The sequence below is a fragment of the Temnothorax curvispinosus genome, unplaced genomic scaffold (genome assembly GCF_003070985.1).
Source record: "Temnothorax curvispinosus isolate PA1 unplaced genomic scaffold, ASM307098v1 QBEX01005275.1, whole genome shotgun sequence".
NCBI classification, from domain to species: Eukaryota; Metazoa; Arthropoda; class Insecta; order Hymenoptera; family Formicidae; genus Temnothorax; species Temnothorax curvispinosus.
In genome coordinates, this window is record NW_020215055.1 from 109,364 (window position 1) to 124,078 (window position 14,715).

The window sequence follows — 14,715 nt, forward strand, 5'->3', positions numbered from 1 at the left end:
CATTTGCATTTGCATTTGAATCCAATGGTGGGATGGTTTTACGGAGAATCAATGAGAATGCAATTAATCTTGCACGTTAAAAATTCTCCATGTCTTCTATAAGTGTCTTGTATCACGACGTCAAAAGCGAAGAAAACACGAAATTACGATTGGAGTTGTTTCAACAAATCTTGATTGTTATTAGTTATTACGAAATTTATTCACACTTTTATTTGGAAAGTAAATACGACTGAAGATGGATAGAAAGGGCTTGATCAGATTCAAAGGTGGTTTTTAACTCATTTCCTTAATTTCGTAGTGAGACAAATTTAAAAATACACATGTAAAGATGCATCACACCCACCGTTACTTATATCATTACACCTAATGACTTCCCGGGTTCCCGAAATCATTCCAGTCGTATATGAATGAAATTACTCTCGTCTCTCGACGGGGGTCGCATTTCGGGATGGTGGAATAATAAATTCGAGCGGGGAGAGCGACGAATCTCGTCGCGCGTGCATGACTTCCAATCGGGGCCCCGGGGCTTTTAATCAATCGAATCGATACGCACACGATACGTTTACCGCGACGCGGCAATTCGATCAAGCAAATCGCTCGTGGAATTACGCCCGGGCTACGTCGTGCCCTAAATCATCGAAGGAAAGGGGGGTGAGCGCCCCCGTTGTATAAATCATCCGCGTAACCGGAATACGCGCGCGCGTATCCGAAAGAATCTATTAGAAGATAATCGCGGACCCCACATCTTCGCGGGCATCGCCCGACGAGATATATTTTGATTTGTCACAGTAGGCGATACGCGCGTTTATGTGAGCACGCACTATTGACGATTGGACGCGTTACGCCTGCGACACGTAAGGGTGGATCTTGACGGACGTGAGAGCACAAATATAGAAACTTTTATGCACCCCGCGTATGTCCTCCGGATTGGAATTGTCGGGGACGTTAGACTGCTCCGGGAAATCTAACATCTGAGTTATGCATAAATCTAATCGAGTAAACAATCGCTTGAAAGAATCGCTGTAGGATTTATTAGACGCGTTATTTTTGCTGCAAAAATGTATATAGGTGTGAGAGCGTGTTATATATTAGTGTAATAATATAATTAAAGAAACAGCTTACATTAAGGAAAAACAAAACGCGTGTATTTTCTTTATATTTGTGAATTTTTATTTTATTCTATTCCGCTTTGCAATCAAATCTGCTTTTGGTCAATTAAAAAGAAATGTACAATTTTCCCGAAGTGTTTCTTATCCAAAGGTACAATTCTTAAATGACAATTTGGTTCGAAATGAGGGTAAAGTGTTTGTCCAAGCGCGTGAACGTACATCTGCGTTTCGCAGCTGTTAAAGAGAAATCGTTTCTTTTTATATTAGCTATGGGATTGTTTGCAGAGATTTTTTTGTACCCCGACATCGCAGGGAATCTCGCGCTATTAGTTTTACGCCGCGGACTCGATGTGTGTTTGCATAGTAAAGTGCCGCTAATTTTTCTATAAACTGTTATGCCAAGGGAGAAACCCGCTCTCCGCACCTTCTATTCTCGCCTCGTAAATCCATTTCGTTACAATGGTGGCCATTATCGTACGCAAACATAACTCTTCCCTCTCAGAAAGAAGTTACATTGTTTCTCTTGTATTATATTTAGTATGCAACAAAATTACTAACTATTACTTTATTTTCATTATTTATTAGCTCCCTTTCGCCGATGTAAAATTTGTATCAGAATTTAAGAACTAATATTATAAAATATATTTTAATATAGGTATGTAGTCTATGTCTGAACTAGATTCAACGACTTTTTTTTTGTCTAAAATTTTGACATGAATTTTAGTCGAAAGTGATCTTAATAGACAATAATAATTGTATTTAACATGCATAAAAAGCTTACATATATCAAAATACATTAAAATGTATGACATAAAATTATAAATAGAATTCTAACGCGAACTATTGTCTAAAGTCCATTTTAGAAAGATTTTTTACTCGGGATGTCATTATCAAAACATAGTATTACATTTTATAACGACATTTAAAAAATCGCGTGTATTGAAATTGAAATGATGGTCTATCTTTTCGAATCATCCAGTCCTATTTTACAGTCAAATTCTTTTCGAAAGAGCGATTTTTACGCGAGTACTTATTACCACGACAAAATAATTTTAATCATCCGACTTTCCTTATGGAAAAAGCTACTGTATATTGCGAAGAAAGCACACAAAACTATAGCAATTATTATAATATTTACTATATAGTTTCCTGTACTTTTCTCTACTACAGTATAGTCTTTCTGTAATATTTTTCCGTAAGGGTTGGATCGTCGTGGACGAACGAAATAAAACACTTTGGACATTCTTTGAAGATGTAATTTTTGCGGCGGCAACTGCGCAGCAGAAATAACAATAATATTCGAAGACACGGGATCTTAGTCGATCGCCTCGTAGAATCGCGTCCATTAATTCGCAAACGCATCGAGGCGCCCCGGGCAATTTTAATAATTCACCACGGCCATCGTATAACGCGGTCGGCCGTTTTACGCCGGTCGTAAAGCACTTTACAACTCGGTTCAATAAAAAAACAAATTCAACAATTCCACCGTCGGGATCAATAACGGATAGAAGCCGATTGGATCGGGCTTCGCCAATCGGGATAAACCGCGGTAACCGGGGGATGGATTTCGCGGATTCTGCGCCATCGCCACGGCGATCCCATTGGTCCCGTTGCGACCGAGGGGGTTGTAACGTTTTATCAGGATGAAACTTTACAGATATGGACGCTCCTCCGAGTAGCGGGGACGACATTGCGCCAAACGAAGAAAAAAGATAAAGACGCGGACTTCGTGTCGCGTTCTTTTTGCCAATGTATATTGCTGTGGACGTACACACAATGGAGCTTTCCCGGAACATCGAGAAAATTCTGGTCACGTACTTTTTTTAAAAATTGATATATAGGTTACGAAAAAAAGTCACTCCAAGTCGACAGCAGAAGCGATACCGTGAACATTTATTCAATGGCGCGTTTTGAATGCGTCTCTATTCGTCGAGAAATGCAAGAAGCAGAAAATGGGAACATTTGCGTAAGCGGTAAGAGTATATAAAGTGCGAAATAGGGTCAAGTGGAAAAGCGAAATAAAAGAGAGATAAACGTGTCGTTTTTTTTTTGTTAAGTAAAACATAGAATTATTTGCTAGAGAAATATTATCTTAAATGCATATCATCTTTATTAATAACGTATCACTTCATTTTAATTTAATTTTTTTTAAATTTAATCTAATTCAATTAAATGCTTGTATTTATCGTTTTTGGACACGCGTAATTTTGGTTGATAAATTAATGATATGCAAAAAAGATAAAAATTATTTTATAAATCATAATTTAGCATAATTATTATATTTATTATTTAATATATACGTAATTTGTGTAATAAGATAACACAATATTTATTCGCCGATAATTATATAAATCACTAGCGGACACCGCTAATGAAGAAAATTTCGGAAAAAATTATTTAGTTTAATATTTCTTTTACGATTAATATCAAGCTTAGCTTTCACCAGAATCAGCGACGAGGACGTGGTGAAACATCTGATCCTGCTTCAATGTTCAATGCATTTTTTTTTAGATATGAAACAGCAAAGTTGATTATTTTTTATTTGAAAGGAAGTTTTGATTTCAAAAGGATCCGCTAGTGCATACGATTATTTTTAATATGCAAACATATATCTATGAATTTATCCATCACTATACATTATGTACCTATATTAATTTGTGACGCGTTTTGTAATTCACAAAACTATCATAAAACATACTTTAATAAAACAAAATACTTTTCTTTTAAATATTCTTTCACGTTTATTCCCATTTATTAAACAAAAATTCCAGGAATTGCAATTTCTAGAATTTCACAATTTATTTGAAAATGTCGAGAAGAAATCTAAATTTTCAAAAATTGATAAAATATTAAGAAAATATAATCGATAAGGAAGTTATACTATCTAAAATTCTAAGAATTTTCTTAAATTTCCAAGAATTTTTTGCATTTCTGAGAATTATGTTCTCGTAAATCGATAAAGTATCAGAAGAATATAATATGCAAGAAGGTTGCACTAAAATTACAAGAATTTTTCAAATTTCTAAAAATTGAAAAGTTCGGGACTTAAAATCACAAAAATCGATAAAGTATTAGAATATAATCAAAGAGGTACTACTAAAATTCCAAGAATTTTTCAAATTTCCGAGAACCAACTATTCTGAGAATTCGGGACTTAAAATCGCGAAGAAATTACGAAAATTAACAAAGTATTCACTCGCAAATCTTTATTTATTAATTCCTCATTAGTTACTGTAAATATTGTAAAACAGTACTTTTCTATCCAATTTAAGGTGCTCTACCTTCAAGAAGTGCGATATTTAATACCAGACACTCCATAGATATAATTGTAAAACAAGAAATAGAGGATAATAAATAAAGGTATATTTATAGTTTTATATTTATTTCTTTGAAAATTTCGAATCATAAGCACGACAAAGAATTAAAATTTCATTCTGTGTGGATACTGACTGCTTCGTAGTCCAAACATTGCCGACAGATACGTGAACAGCATCTTTTTATCTTTATGCTTCTTAATAGCATCGATCACCATTTTATCAATTAATTTCTGATCAGTCTTCCTCTGATCGCTCGGTTTGTATTCTTCCTTCTTTTTGCTGAAGATATCACCTTCCTCCTTCTTGGCACGCTTATCGCGTTTCCTCTTGAAGTAGTCATCATTGAGGTGTCCAGGCAATTTGATACCAGAGACACTCAATTTCGTGGAGGTGGCGATTACGTAATTTTGACTGACTCGCCTCAAAGGACATCCATTGATCAGGAATGGCCCTACAATAATTCGTTAACAATTATAAATTATAATCAAGTCTGGTGTTAATACGTTAATGGAGTATCTATTACAAGAGACGTAAAGTTCAGCAAGAAACATACCAGTAATCAAAAGCAAACCGCTCTTCAGTTGTTTCAGAAGAACTACTCTCTTTCCCTTATGAGGACCAGCCAACAGGATGCAGATTGTTCCCGGTCTTAGAGAAGGTCTCAGGTAACGACGATGTTCGTGGAAACACTTCTTCGAATGATGCACAGTTACGCGATCAGCGGTAGGATAGTTTGCGCGTCTCTTCTTCAAAAGGACGATACGCTTCTCTCCGTTCTTGTCACCGCCGATCTGCTTTTCGATGGTCAATGGCTTCTTCGGTTTAACCTACAATCACACATCTATCAATCCAAGTCCAATTTATATTTGACTTCTTGCGATAGAGTATCCTTGATCAATTTTTCACGATTATTTCAATAATTAATTGACTACAGTGCTCTATATTAAACAATTTTGAAAAAATGATCTAACACACACACACACACACATACTTTATGTATACCTTTAAATTGATAAGCGCTTACTTTTTTGGGAGTTTTCTTCTTAAGGAATTTGTAGATAGCCTTTTTGTGGTACATGCGAGTACGACTGAATCTATAGACACCATTGCCTAAGTCATAATTCCTCGGTTTTCCCCTGGCAGGCTTTCCTTTGGCCTTTGCACCTTCTTTCTTCGCACCTTCCTTGCCTGCAGCTGGTGGAGCTGCAGCTGGTGCAGCTGCAGCTGCAGCCTTTTTCTCTGGAGTCTGAGCCTTTGTGTCCACCATCTACGAAGACAAAGATCTCCTTAGGTTTTATTACTGAAGAAACGAACTCTACATACAATTTATTAAAATATATGCGGACACTAAATACAATCATTTCACACTTGTATACACAGTGACGCTTGCGACTTAGAGGTTATATCAGGTTATGATTTTCACGTTTCACGTGCAGAACGAAAATGTGCATTACAAAAAAAATTGGGCAGAATTTATCAAGTAGTAGAAATTACGATTGATCTCTACAAATCCAAGAAAAGTAACATTGCTATTTATTTATAATCTAAAAATATCACACACGAACGGTGCGTATGTACACTCGGCGAAAAAGTAAAATTAACTCTCGATACCGTGAAAATATTGCGTCGCCCGAACAGATCAGCCACAAATCATATAATATTCGTCCGTAAAATTCGATATATCTTTGTTATAATAGTCGGATTTCTCCGATTACATTAAATTATTTGTCATACCGCAATCTTACCGTAAAGCGAACGGCCGAAAGAACACGCGTCGACACTCGCCACTACATCTATCGGAAAAGACGTGAGTTGTGGTCGACATAAATATCGAATATCGATGTATTTCGAGATATATCAATTTGAATCGCATTTCAAATCGACGACAGAACCACGTGTCGCCCAGTTTCCCGCAAAATATAATCTTCGCAGTTAATTAAATTATTACGCACCGTAATATTACAATAAATCAAAGAAATGAATTAATTAGATTATGACCAGTTTGAAATTCCTAAATGCTAATAAAAACAATGTAACATTTAATTGATGAATTATTAATTAGGCGAAAGGTGTCAGGTTGAAAAAGTATATAGGAGAATAAAAATTCACATAACATTAACATTAATTAAATCCGTTTCTCTTTCCCTCTTTAATTTTTTTTGTCAGATATATATGTCTTCGTACGGCTACAATATACCGAATAAATTTTTACAAATGCGATGATGCGGGAAACAACGAACTTCGAAATCTTTCCATCTCGCTCCCGTACGCTATCGCAACTCTACTCATGCACCTTACACACGTAACATACATTTTAACTCGGAGATGTTTTATCGTGGCTTCAAAAAAACGCAGTCTCACTGCACACAATCATGTTTACACAAGATAGGACTGTAATGCACACAAACGTACGTTATTCGATTATACAATAGTCTCTGATGGAATGCTGAGTGACATTCAAAATCGTTATTATTACATAACGGTTATAAGACGCATCATGTGATAATTATCTCTTCCCGAGAAATAGATCAGTTCACAGTGGAACGCCGACCTCGACGAAAGAGAGTGACATTTCTTACGAACAAAGTAATTGTATATTCATGTACTAAATGCGTGATACAAAATATCGTATACAAAGATTTACATGGAAAGCCGCGTTACCGTTGCAACGAGATATTGATAATACAGCGATTGTAAATGAAAAAAAAATTCACAAAAACGATATGTGCGTAACGATAAGTATGCTTGCGATGATTGACAAGTAAAAAAAACTATATATTATATATATAACGGTACAAGAAAATAATCGTGAGACATCTTTAATAACTCTCAATAGGTCAACTAATCTGTAAGTAAACTTCAACTTAAATCATTCCTCCATTACTCCAAACTTCACGCGTGCGTCTTGTCGGTATACGACAATTGTAATATAGGATTGCACAGCGTAACAACACAATGCACCGTGATGGAGATGGCTGCCGATTTGGATATTTAAAAAGAGATTATTTAAAATGGGATCGAGTCACAATGCCGAGATGTCCTCGTGTCCTCGTGGGGGCGATATCCGGATGCTGTACAATTTCACATCTAGCGGACGAAGGATTTATTATACAAATGACGAGAGACACGCATACCTCGCGGATACGAATAACGAGTAATAAAAATATCGAATCGTAATGTAGACGAGAATGCATTGTATAAATTTCGCTGATGTGGACGATGCGTACATTAGTAGAGCTTCTTCATCTGTGCCTCCTTATTGTCTCTGTAAAATATAAAAAGAAGTAGCGTTACGTATCTTTCTTTTTGTACGCAAACGATTGCTCTATTACGTATAATTACCGATAAAGACTGTACACCAATAGTATTATCATCTGTACAGCGACGAACAGTAAGAATATGCTAGTTGTTAAACAATTAGGACAATCTACGTTTCCCGTGGTTTTAACATCCTTCTTCAACGTGTTAAGTCCGTCCCGCATCTCCGTCATAAATGACTGATAATCGTATCCCATTGGCTGCACCTGCGACATTTTTATTTATCGATGTCAGAAAAGTTTTGTGGAAACTGACTGTCGCTTTTAGATTACACACGAAATAATACAGACCTGTGCTGTCGGAGCGCGCGCTTGATTGCTAAGAATAGATTCAGTCTTGGAATGAACCTCTCCCACGAAGGTTTTAATTTCCCTAGCTGTGTTCAATATGACATTTTGATTATTCAACACAGCGTCGACTTCCTGCCGACGTATAGTGTCGATCAGTACAGGTTGTTGTCCTGGTTGACCCGCAACTTGTACACCTGATTATGCATTCAGATCAAATTAATCGATATACAATATTGTTTCGATATAAATTCCAATTCGAACGTAACGAGCGATTTACCTCCTTGCCCGACTTGGGATATTAAACTCAACGTTCTCTCTTGTCTTCCAACGATCTCGTCTAATTTCCTGTGAAGTTCGCGCAAAGCGTCAAACATTTGGCTCTGCCCGTTGAATATCTGTCGTAACTCCCTTTGACTCTCTGTTTCATAGAATGTTTCATCGAATTCGTTCTTCTGACTTTCTGGATGCTCCCTGTCAGAATAACATATCGATATTGAGGCTCGTATATTGAAAAAGTACTGCGATATCGCATTGTATTTTCCTACCTGCGATATTCCTCTTTTTGTTCATCGAGCTTCTTTTGGTAGTCTAAGTATTCCTGATGGAGTTTGGCTTGTTCCTCTACAGAAACTTTATTCCCATCCATTGGTAGCTGTCCGGGAGGGTACAGAGAGGTAGTGAGGAAATATAAGACGTCATGGTCGTCAGCCAGGCCACCTGAGAATCAGAAATACATAAAAACGCACGGTACAAATTGTATAATTAAATTATTATGTCGAATTATACGTTGGAAAAAAGCAAGGAAAGGTTAATTATTTTGAATCTTATATACATCTTATATTACATAGTAGACTTGACTTATTCATGAAATTTTAGTTTGTATATCGCATCAATATTTTTTATATGCATACCAGTAGCAGCAGATATTCCAAAGTATCCGTTTTTCGGTAACACAACATTGTCAACTCGGAAGCAGATATCATAATCTTGCTCATTGTTCGTCATGCCATTGTGAAATAACAGCTTGAATGGAAAAGATCAATCAAACGAGATGTCGAGATAAAAATTATTAGATAATTCTCCGGTATACTCACAGTTAACGAATTCATGTAATACTCTATCCGCGCTCGCGTGGCAAAAGGTTTATTGCGGAAATCTCGCAAACAGCCCGCCAATTGCTGCGAAGAGCCGTCACTATTTCAGAATGGGATAAAACAACGAATTACATACTGTTTCGAATGTGCAAGTCACAGACAAGTTGTTAAATAATGTAATTTACCTTGTATGATCGAATTCCTTCGTGCCGTCATTGACAATGGCCATGATGTACGGATTATTGTGCTTATTGTCGTTATCAAACGAGTCGAAGAAGACTCCCAGACCCGTCCAAAGATCTGAACTACCGAAAACGGAGCCGTTGTAGGATCCCTTGCTGCTGGTGTACCAGAATGCCAAACCGTCCGCCCCTATTCTTCCACGTCCGCTTATCCGGAACACTAATTCTACCTCCCACCAGTCGAAAGTCGCCGGCTGTTTCACCCATATTGCACCTAAACGATATTGTAAAATTGTTATAAATCATTAACTTAATAATAATGCACATGACTCCTCTTGTAAAAATTACTTTCAAATTTCTTTCCAAAAAGCTTCAAATATCGACGTATTTTTATACATACACATATGTGATATCTATGTACAAACCTTTTTGACTTCTAAGTGATGGCGCTAGCCTGACATTTTCTGCACTAGCGATGGCATCTGCAATTTAAAACACAAGTGTAGGTTTTTAAAAGAAAATGAATAGATTATATTTGTCATATGTATAATATTTATATCAGATATATTGTATTTTTGAAACCATATGGAAAATAATATTAAGACTGCGACAGGAGCTAAGGGGTTTGTTTTCTATTGCTACACTAGTTTGAGAAGTGTATGTATACACTAGGCCTGTTTGTTTTAGCTGAACTTCTTGCACATTCTCTTCAACATGAAAAGGAAAAGAGGAAAAATGAACCGTGCAAAAAATTCAGCTAAAACAAGCAGGCTTTAAGACTTTGACAGGAGACTTTAATTAAACATATGTTTAATTAAAGTCAACGTAATACAGCAATGTTAAGCATCGCTATTAAGTATTTCTTTAGGACATTATCATCCGATATTTCTTCATACAAAAGAGAAATCTTTTTTCGTGCTTTAATAATACTTCTTTATCATTTTCGTTAAGTACTTATAGCTTACTCTCCAATTTTCATTATCAAGTCCAACTAAACTGTTATTGAGAAAATAATCACTGTCGCATTAACGGCGATTCTCGGAAGTCTAATTACAACGTATCGGTTGCAGGATCGTCGCAATTCCACGACTGGGAAATCGACATTCGTTAACTTCGCGTCTCCGCGGCGTGCGGCGAGAAACGTGTACGTACACACGTCATCAGTGTTTTGATCGCTCTCGAGATAGCGCGGTGCAGCGGGAAATTATGTAGCCGCGTCGGCGGGGTGAAGAACGAGACGGGGCACGCCGGGGGACGCGCAAGAACCGCGGGCCCTCTCCAGATCAGCGTCGCCGGGGTAACATACGGAAGGCGGCCGCGGAGGAGCGACGTCGGCGCGACAGGTGTCGCGGTTTAGGTTATACACGGCCCCCACCTTCTGCACCCGTGTATACTCACTTCCGCCGTATTCCCAGAACGGTACGCTGCCGTCCTTCTGCGCGAGGTACGGTGGCTTGAACGAGTACTTGTACTCGAATTTCCGATGCGGCGCCTCGCCGTGGCACGACGACACGCCGCACGACACGAGAAATACGAGCAGCCACCTCACCTCGGCGGCCATCTTCATTTCGACTGACTGAAGTGACTGACGGACCGTCGCACCGTCGGCCGCGGTCAGGCCGGTCAGCGCAGTGTCAGCACGCCGCGAAGTTGCCCGCGCGTCATAGGCGACCGGCCATTGGCCGGTGGCGCGTAATTTCGGCCGCGCGCAATTGGCCCACGGTCAGTGACGTGTCGCTTTCGTGGCCAGATTTCGGAATTCTCGAGTGGCATTAATTCTCTTGTGCATTCCCAAGATCTTGATTTTTTAATTAAATCCGTAAATTTCCGTAAATTTTTTACGAAAAATCTAGTTGATTGACTAATGTCTGTTTCTAGGTTTCTACCAATGTAGATTAACTTTAATCTCGGTTTAGCTTACTTTCGATCTTTTTCTAAGTTGCCCCCTAAGCCCTAAGGGCCAATTTCACCAACCACAGTTAGCTTAACCGACGGTTAAAGTTAGCAGGATTGACCAATAGAAAGCAGGGTGGAGTCATTTCTATTGGTCAATTCTGTTAACTTTAACCATCGGTTAAGCTAACTGTGGTTGGTGAAATTGGCCCTAAGAAATTGACCAATCACAGTCAATTATTCTCCTCAAATTCAACTGCGATTGAACAATTTCTTAAGGCGGGCTTAAAACACCTATTGTAGACGGGCACTAACTCTTAAAATAGAGAAAGATGAAGGGTAAATTAAACCGCGATTAAAGTTAACCTAGGCGTTGATAGAAATGGACATAAAAGCTATGCGATAGCCAATCAATTTACAACTTTTTTGCAAGAATGGAATTTGCACACACGTTTATCTACGAATGAATTCAAGAATTCAAGCACCTGAAAATCTATCACGCATACGCTGTAGATTTTCAGCGCATTTCAGGATGCACCTTTAAAGCCCTAGCTGAGTCTGTTCCTTTTAACGTCGCTCCGCGCATCGCGTATCTCTGAAAAAGCTACAATGAACTAAAACTGTAAGATTGATATATGCGAAGAAACTTTTGAAGAAACAAAATCTCCGCGTCTCGCGCGCTTGACTTGCAAATTATTTTTTGGGGGGAGGCGGAGGAATTAATACTAGCTGCCGGCTATTTGTAATAATTACAATAATTGCTGAATTAACTATTACGAGATACCGCCGCACCTATAAACTAACTATTTCCGGCCGATTCATTTTTTGTTAGTTTTCAGAGCAATTAATTTGCACGAGCGACCTGCTTGCGCAATCTCTAAAAAAAAAGAGCAGATCGGAGCAAGTTAATGAGTTTCATGACGATCTCGCGCAGAAAAACGTTCGTGTGGGGGAGGGGGAGAGCGTTTAGTAAGGTTTTTTCCCTCTCGGTTGCGATACCGCCTTGTCTTCTCCGGTCTCCTCGTGGATTTCAGTCGGGATCGCCGTCTGGCTCGCGCCGGTGGTCGATGGCACACGCGAGGTGTCCAAGATGGCGTCGCTCGTTGACAGCTACGAGCAACAGTACGCCGTTCTGACAGCTGACATCACCGCGAAAATCGCCCGGATAAGGCTCCAAAGCGGCGGTAAGAAAAAACGTCGACGGGATGGCAAAATCATACGAGGCGTCGCGCGGCCCGCGTGCGACGACCGGCGTCGCGACGCGCCGCGTAAGATCGGCGTCAAGACGCGATAATCGATATAAAAGTGACGTAATTTGCAGGTGAGAAAAGGGCCTTCGTCCAGGATGTCGACCGGCAGATCGAGGAGGCGCAGGAGCTGGTAATTGAATTCGCTTCCTTCTCAGTCCGCGGCCGGTTGAAGGTCAATAAGATCTCGATACGCCGAACCCGGTCGAATGGTCGATCGTGTGACGCGCGCACGGTTAAGAAAAATTACTCCGCATTTTGCGAACTGCGCGGCAGTTCTCTTCTCGTGAAGAAAATCGAGATGCGACGCGTTGTGGAATGTGCAGCGTTGCTCGCGATATCTGATGTAACTGCATCAAACTGCATCCAATTGATTGTCGAGAGACCGGTTTGCTTATCAGGAGTGTAAAGTTGTTGTGAATAAATTAAGCCTGAGATCAAATGCTTGGCATACACAGCATAGAATATTTCAACAGATTTTTTTAATACTTTGTAAAAACTTAATATTCAAGAATTTTTTAATAGTTTGTAAAAATTTAGTATTCTGAGCTCTTCGCATTTAGTCTTATAACGTGAATCTGATCAATTTGCAGTATATTTTTCCAATTTCAAAAAAATGTATGGACCAAATTTTATTTTTTATTTAATTTTAAATAAATCTCTGTAATTTATTTAAATTTTACCAAACATTCAAAGTTAAGTGCTGAAAAGTTCTGAAAAAATCAAATTGATTTCAATTAAAGCAATGAAAGTAGGATAACATTTAAAGTTTATAAATTTTGAAGCAAGAGATTGATAGAACCGGGAGCCATCGTGCCTGAAAATATATTTTCATCTGTTTGTCTTCGTTCGGGATGTTCCTTTATAAAATATTTTAATCGGAAGTTGTTTGTAACTTGCAGTTGGAGCAAATGGAGCTGGAGGTTCGTGGGATGAACGGGGCGGCACGCGATCGCCTACGCGGTCGCGTAGAGAGTCACAGAGCTGAATTGAAGCGCTTGACCCAGGAATTTCAAGCTGCGAAGAAACCGAAGGAGGATTTTACGGAGATCACGGTGGAGGAGCCTTGGGAGAATAACGTGACGGAAGATCAGAGGAAAAGACTGTTGGACGCCTCGGAAAAAATAGAACGATCAGGGCGAACTTTACAGAATGGTTATCGTATGGCTTTGGAGACGGAGGAGATCGGTTCTCAGGTGCTGAAAGAGCTCCACGAGCAGCGAGAAACGATACAACGAGGCAGAGGGAGAGTAAGTTATACGATCGTACATAGATCTACGCGAATTACGTTCGAGAACAAGAGAGAAAGACGGAAATCAATGTCATCCTTTGTTTCAGTTACGCGAAACGGATACGGAATTAGGACGAGGGTCTCGGTTATTATCGGGAATGATCTTTCGGAGCCTTCAACAGAGAATTATTTTGGCAGGAGTAGCGTTAGTACTGATAATCGTCGCGTGCTTTGTGATATACTATAGTTTTAAGAGTTAAAGAACAGACATTGTTGTTTTTTTTTCTTTGGCCAGATCCACCAGATGTGGTTTGGAAGTCGTATTTATTATCAGAGACTTCAAAATGTTATTTCTATCAAATTGCGAGGTAATTCTGTATTATATCGTCTATTCAATCTTTCGAGCTTGTTTGTCACATTTTGCCTCGGGACACGTTCTTCGATCTTTTGCTATACGTTTATTTTCCCATCAACTTGATCGGCCACTGGACTGAACCATGATCTCTTATACAAAGCCCATGTCTCAAGCGAGCAAGTAAAACTGGCAGAATGTCATCAAACAAGAACAAAAGGATCCCGTTTAATGTTATTATTATTATGTAAAGTCTTGTATAAAAAAATATTGACCCATTCCTCGTAAGGTAAATTTGAAAACGGTTTTACGATCCTCTTCCATTTGCGCATTAGAATTAATCAACTAAAACTGTATTGAAGCAGTGAACGATTATCAGATGCATTATTTTCAAGTACATCGGGTAGGATCGTAAAACCGTTTGAATATTGTTATCCGAGCGGCATCCCGGAATCTTGACCAGCGGTTAACACATTGCCCTGCGTTCAAGCTTCTAAAGATGTTTCGAACCACAAAATATATTCAACAAGAAATGTATTTATTAAGTAATATTCAAGGTTTTTGACGTTGCGCGCGCCGATGATCGGCGCGCATCGAAATATATTACCTCCTCAGGGTAATATTCGAGGAAATATTACCTGCTCGAGTAAACAACTACTTGCAATTAGTTTTAATTTTGACC

General features: G+C 38.7%; 3 protein-coding genes across 3 annotated transcripts; 1 reads left to right on the forward strand and 2 right to left on the reverse strand.

Annotated features, from left to right (window-relative positions):
• Nucleotides 1-4,474: 4,474 nt before the first annotated feature.
• On the reverse strand, nt 4,475-6,243 carry LOC112454703 (60S ribosomal protein L6). The gene is made up of 4 exons (XM_025016233.1): nt 6,172-6,243; nt 5,451-5,693; nt 4,980-5,253; nt 4,475-4,877 (listed from the first exon to the last, which is right to left on the reverse strand). Exons 2-4 carry the CDS (start codon nt 5,691-5,693, stop codon nt 4,531-4,533), a joined length of 864 nt encoding a protein of 287 aa, XP_024872001.1. The 5' UTR covers nt 6,172-6,243; the 3' UTR covers nt 4,475-4,530.
• Nucleotides 6,244-6,541: 298 nt separating this feature from the next.
• LOC112454718 (protein ERGIC-53) lies at nt 6,542-11,255 on the reverse strand. Its single transcript, XM_025016262.1, has 10 exons — nt 10,709-11,255; nt 9,736-9,792; nt 9,314-9,584; nt 9,129-9,228; nt 8,946-9,057; nt 8,580-8,751; nt 8,312-8,505; nt 8,035-8,228; nt 7,769-7,950; nt 6,542-7,691 (listed from the first exon to the last, which is right to left on the reverse strand). Exons 1-10 carry the CDS (start codon nt 10,875-10,877, stop codon nt 7,655-7,657), a joined length of 1,488 nt encoding a protein of 495 aa, XP_024872030.1. The 5' UTR covers nt 10,878-11,255; the 3' UTR covers nt 6,542-7,654.
• Nucleotides 11,256-11,466: 211 nt separating this feature from the next.
• LOC112454719 (vesicle transport through interaction with t-SNAREs homolog 1A) lies at nt 11,467-14,570 on the forward strand. The gene is made up of 4 exons (XM_025016263.1): nt 11,467-12,387; nt 12,525-12,583; nt 13,353-13,700; nt 13,789-14,570. The coding sequence occupies exons 1-4, from the start codon at nt 12,294-12,296 to the stop codon at nt 13,939-13,941; spliced, it is 654 nt and encodes a 217-aa protein (XP_024872031.1). The 5' UTR covers nt 11,467-12,293; the 3' UTR covers nt 13,942-14,570.
• Nucleotides 14,571-14,715: the final 145 nt, after the last annotated feature.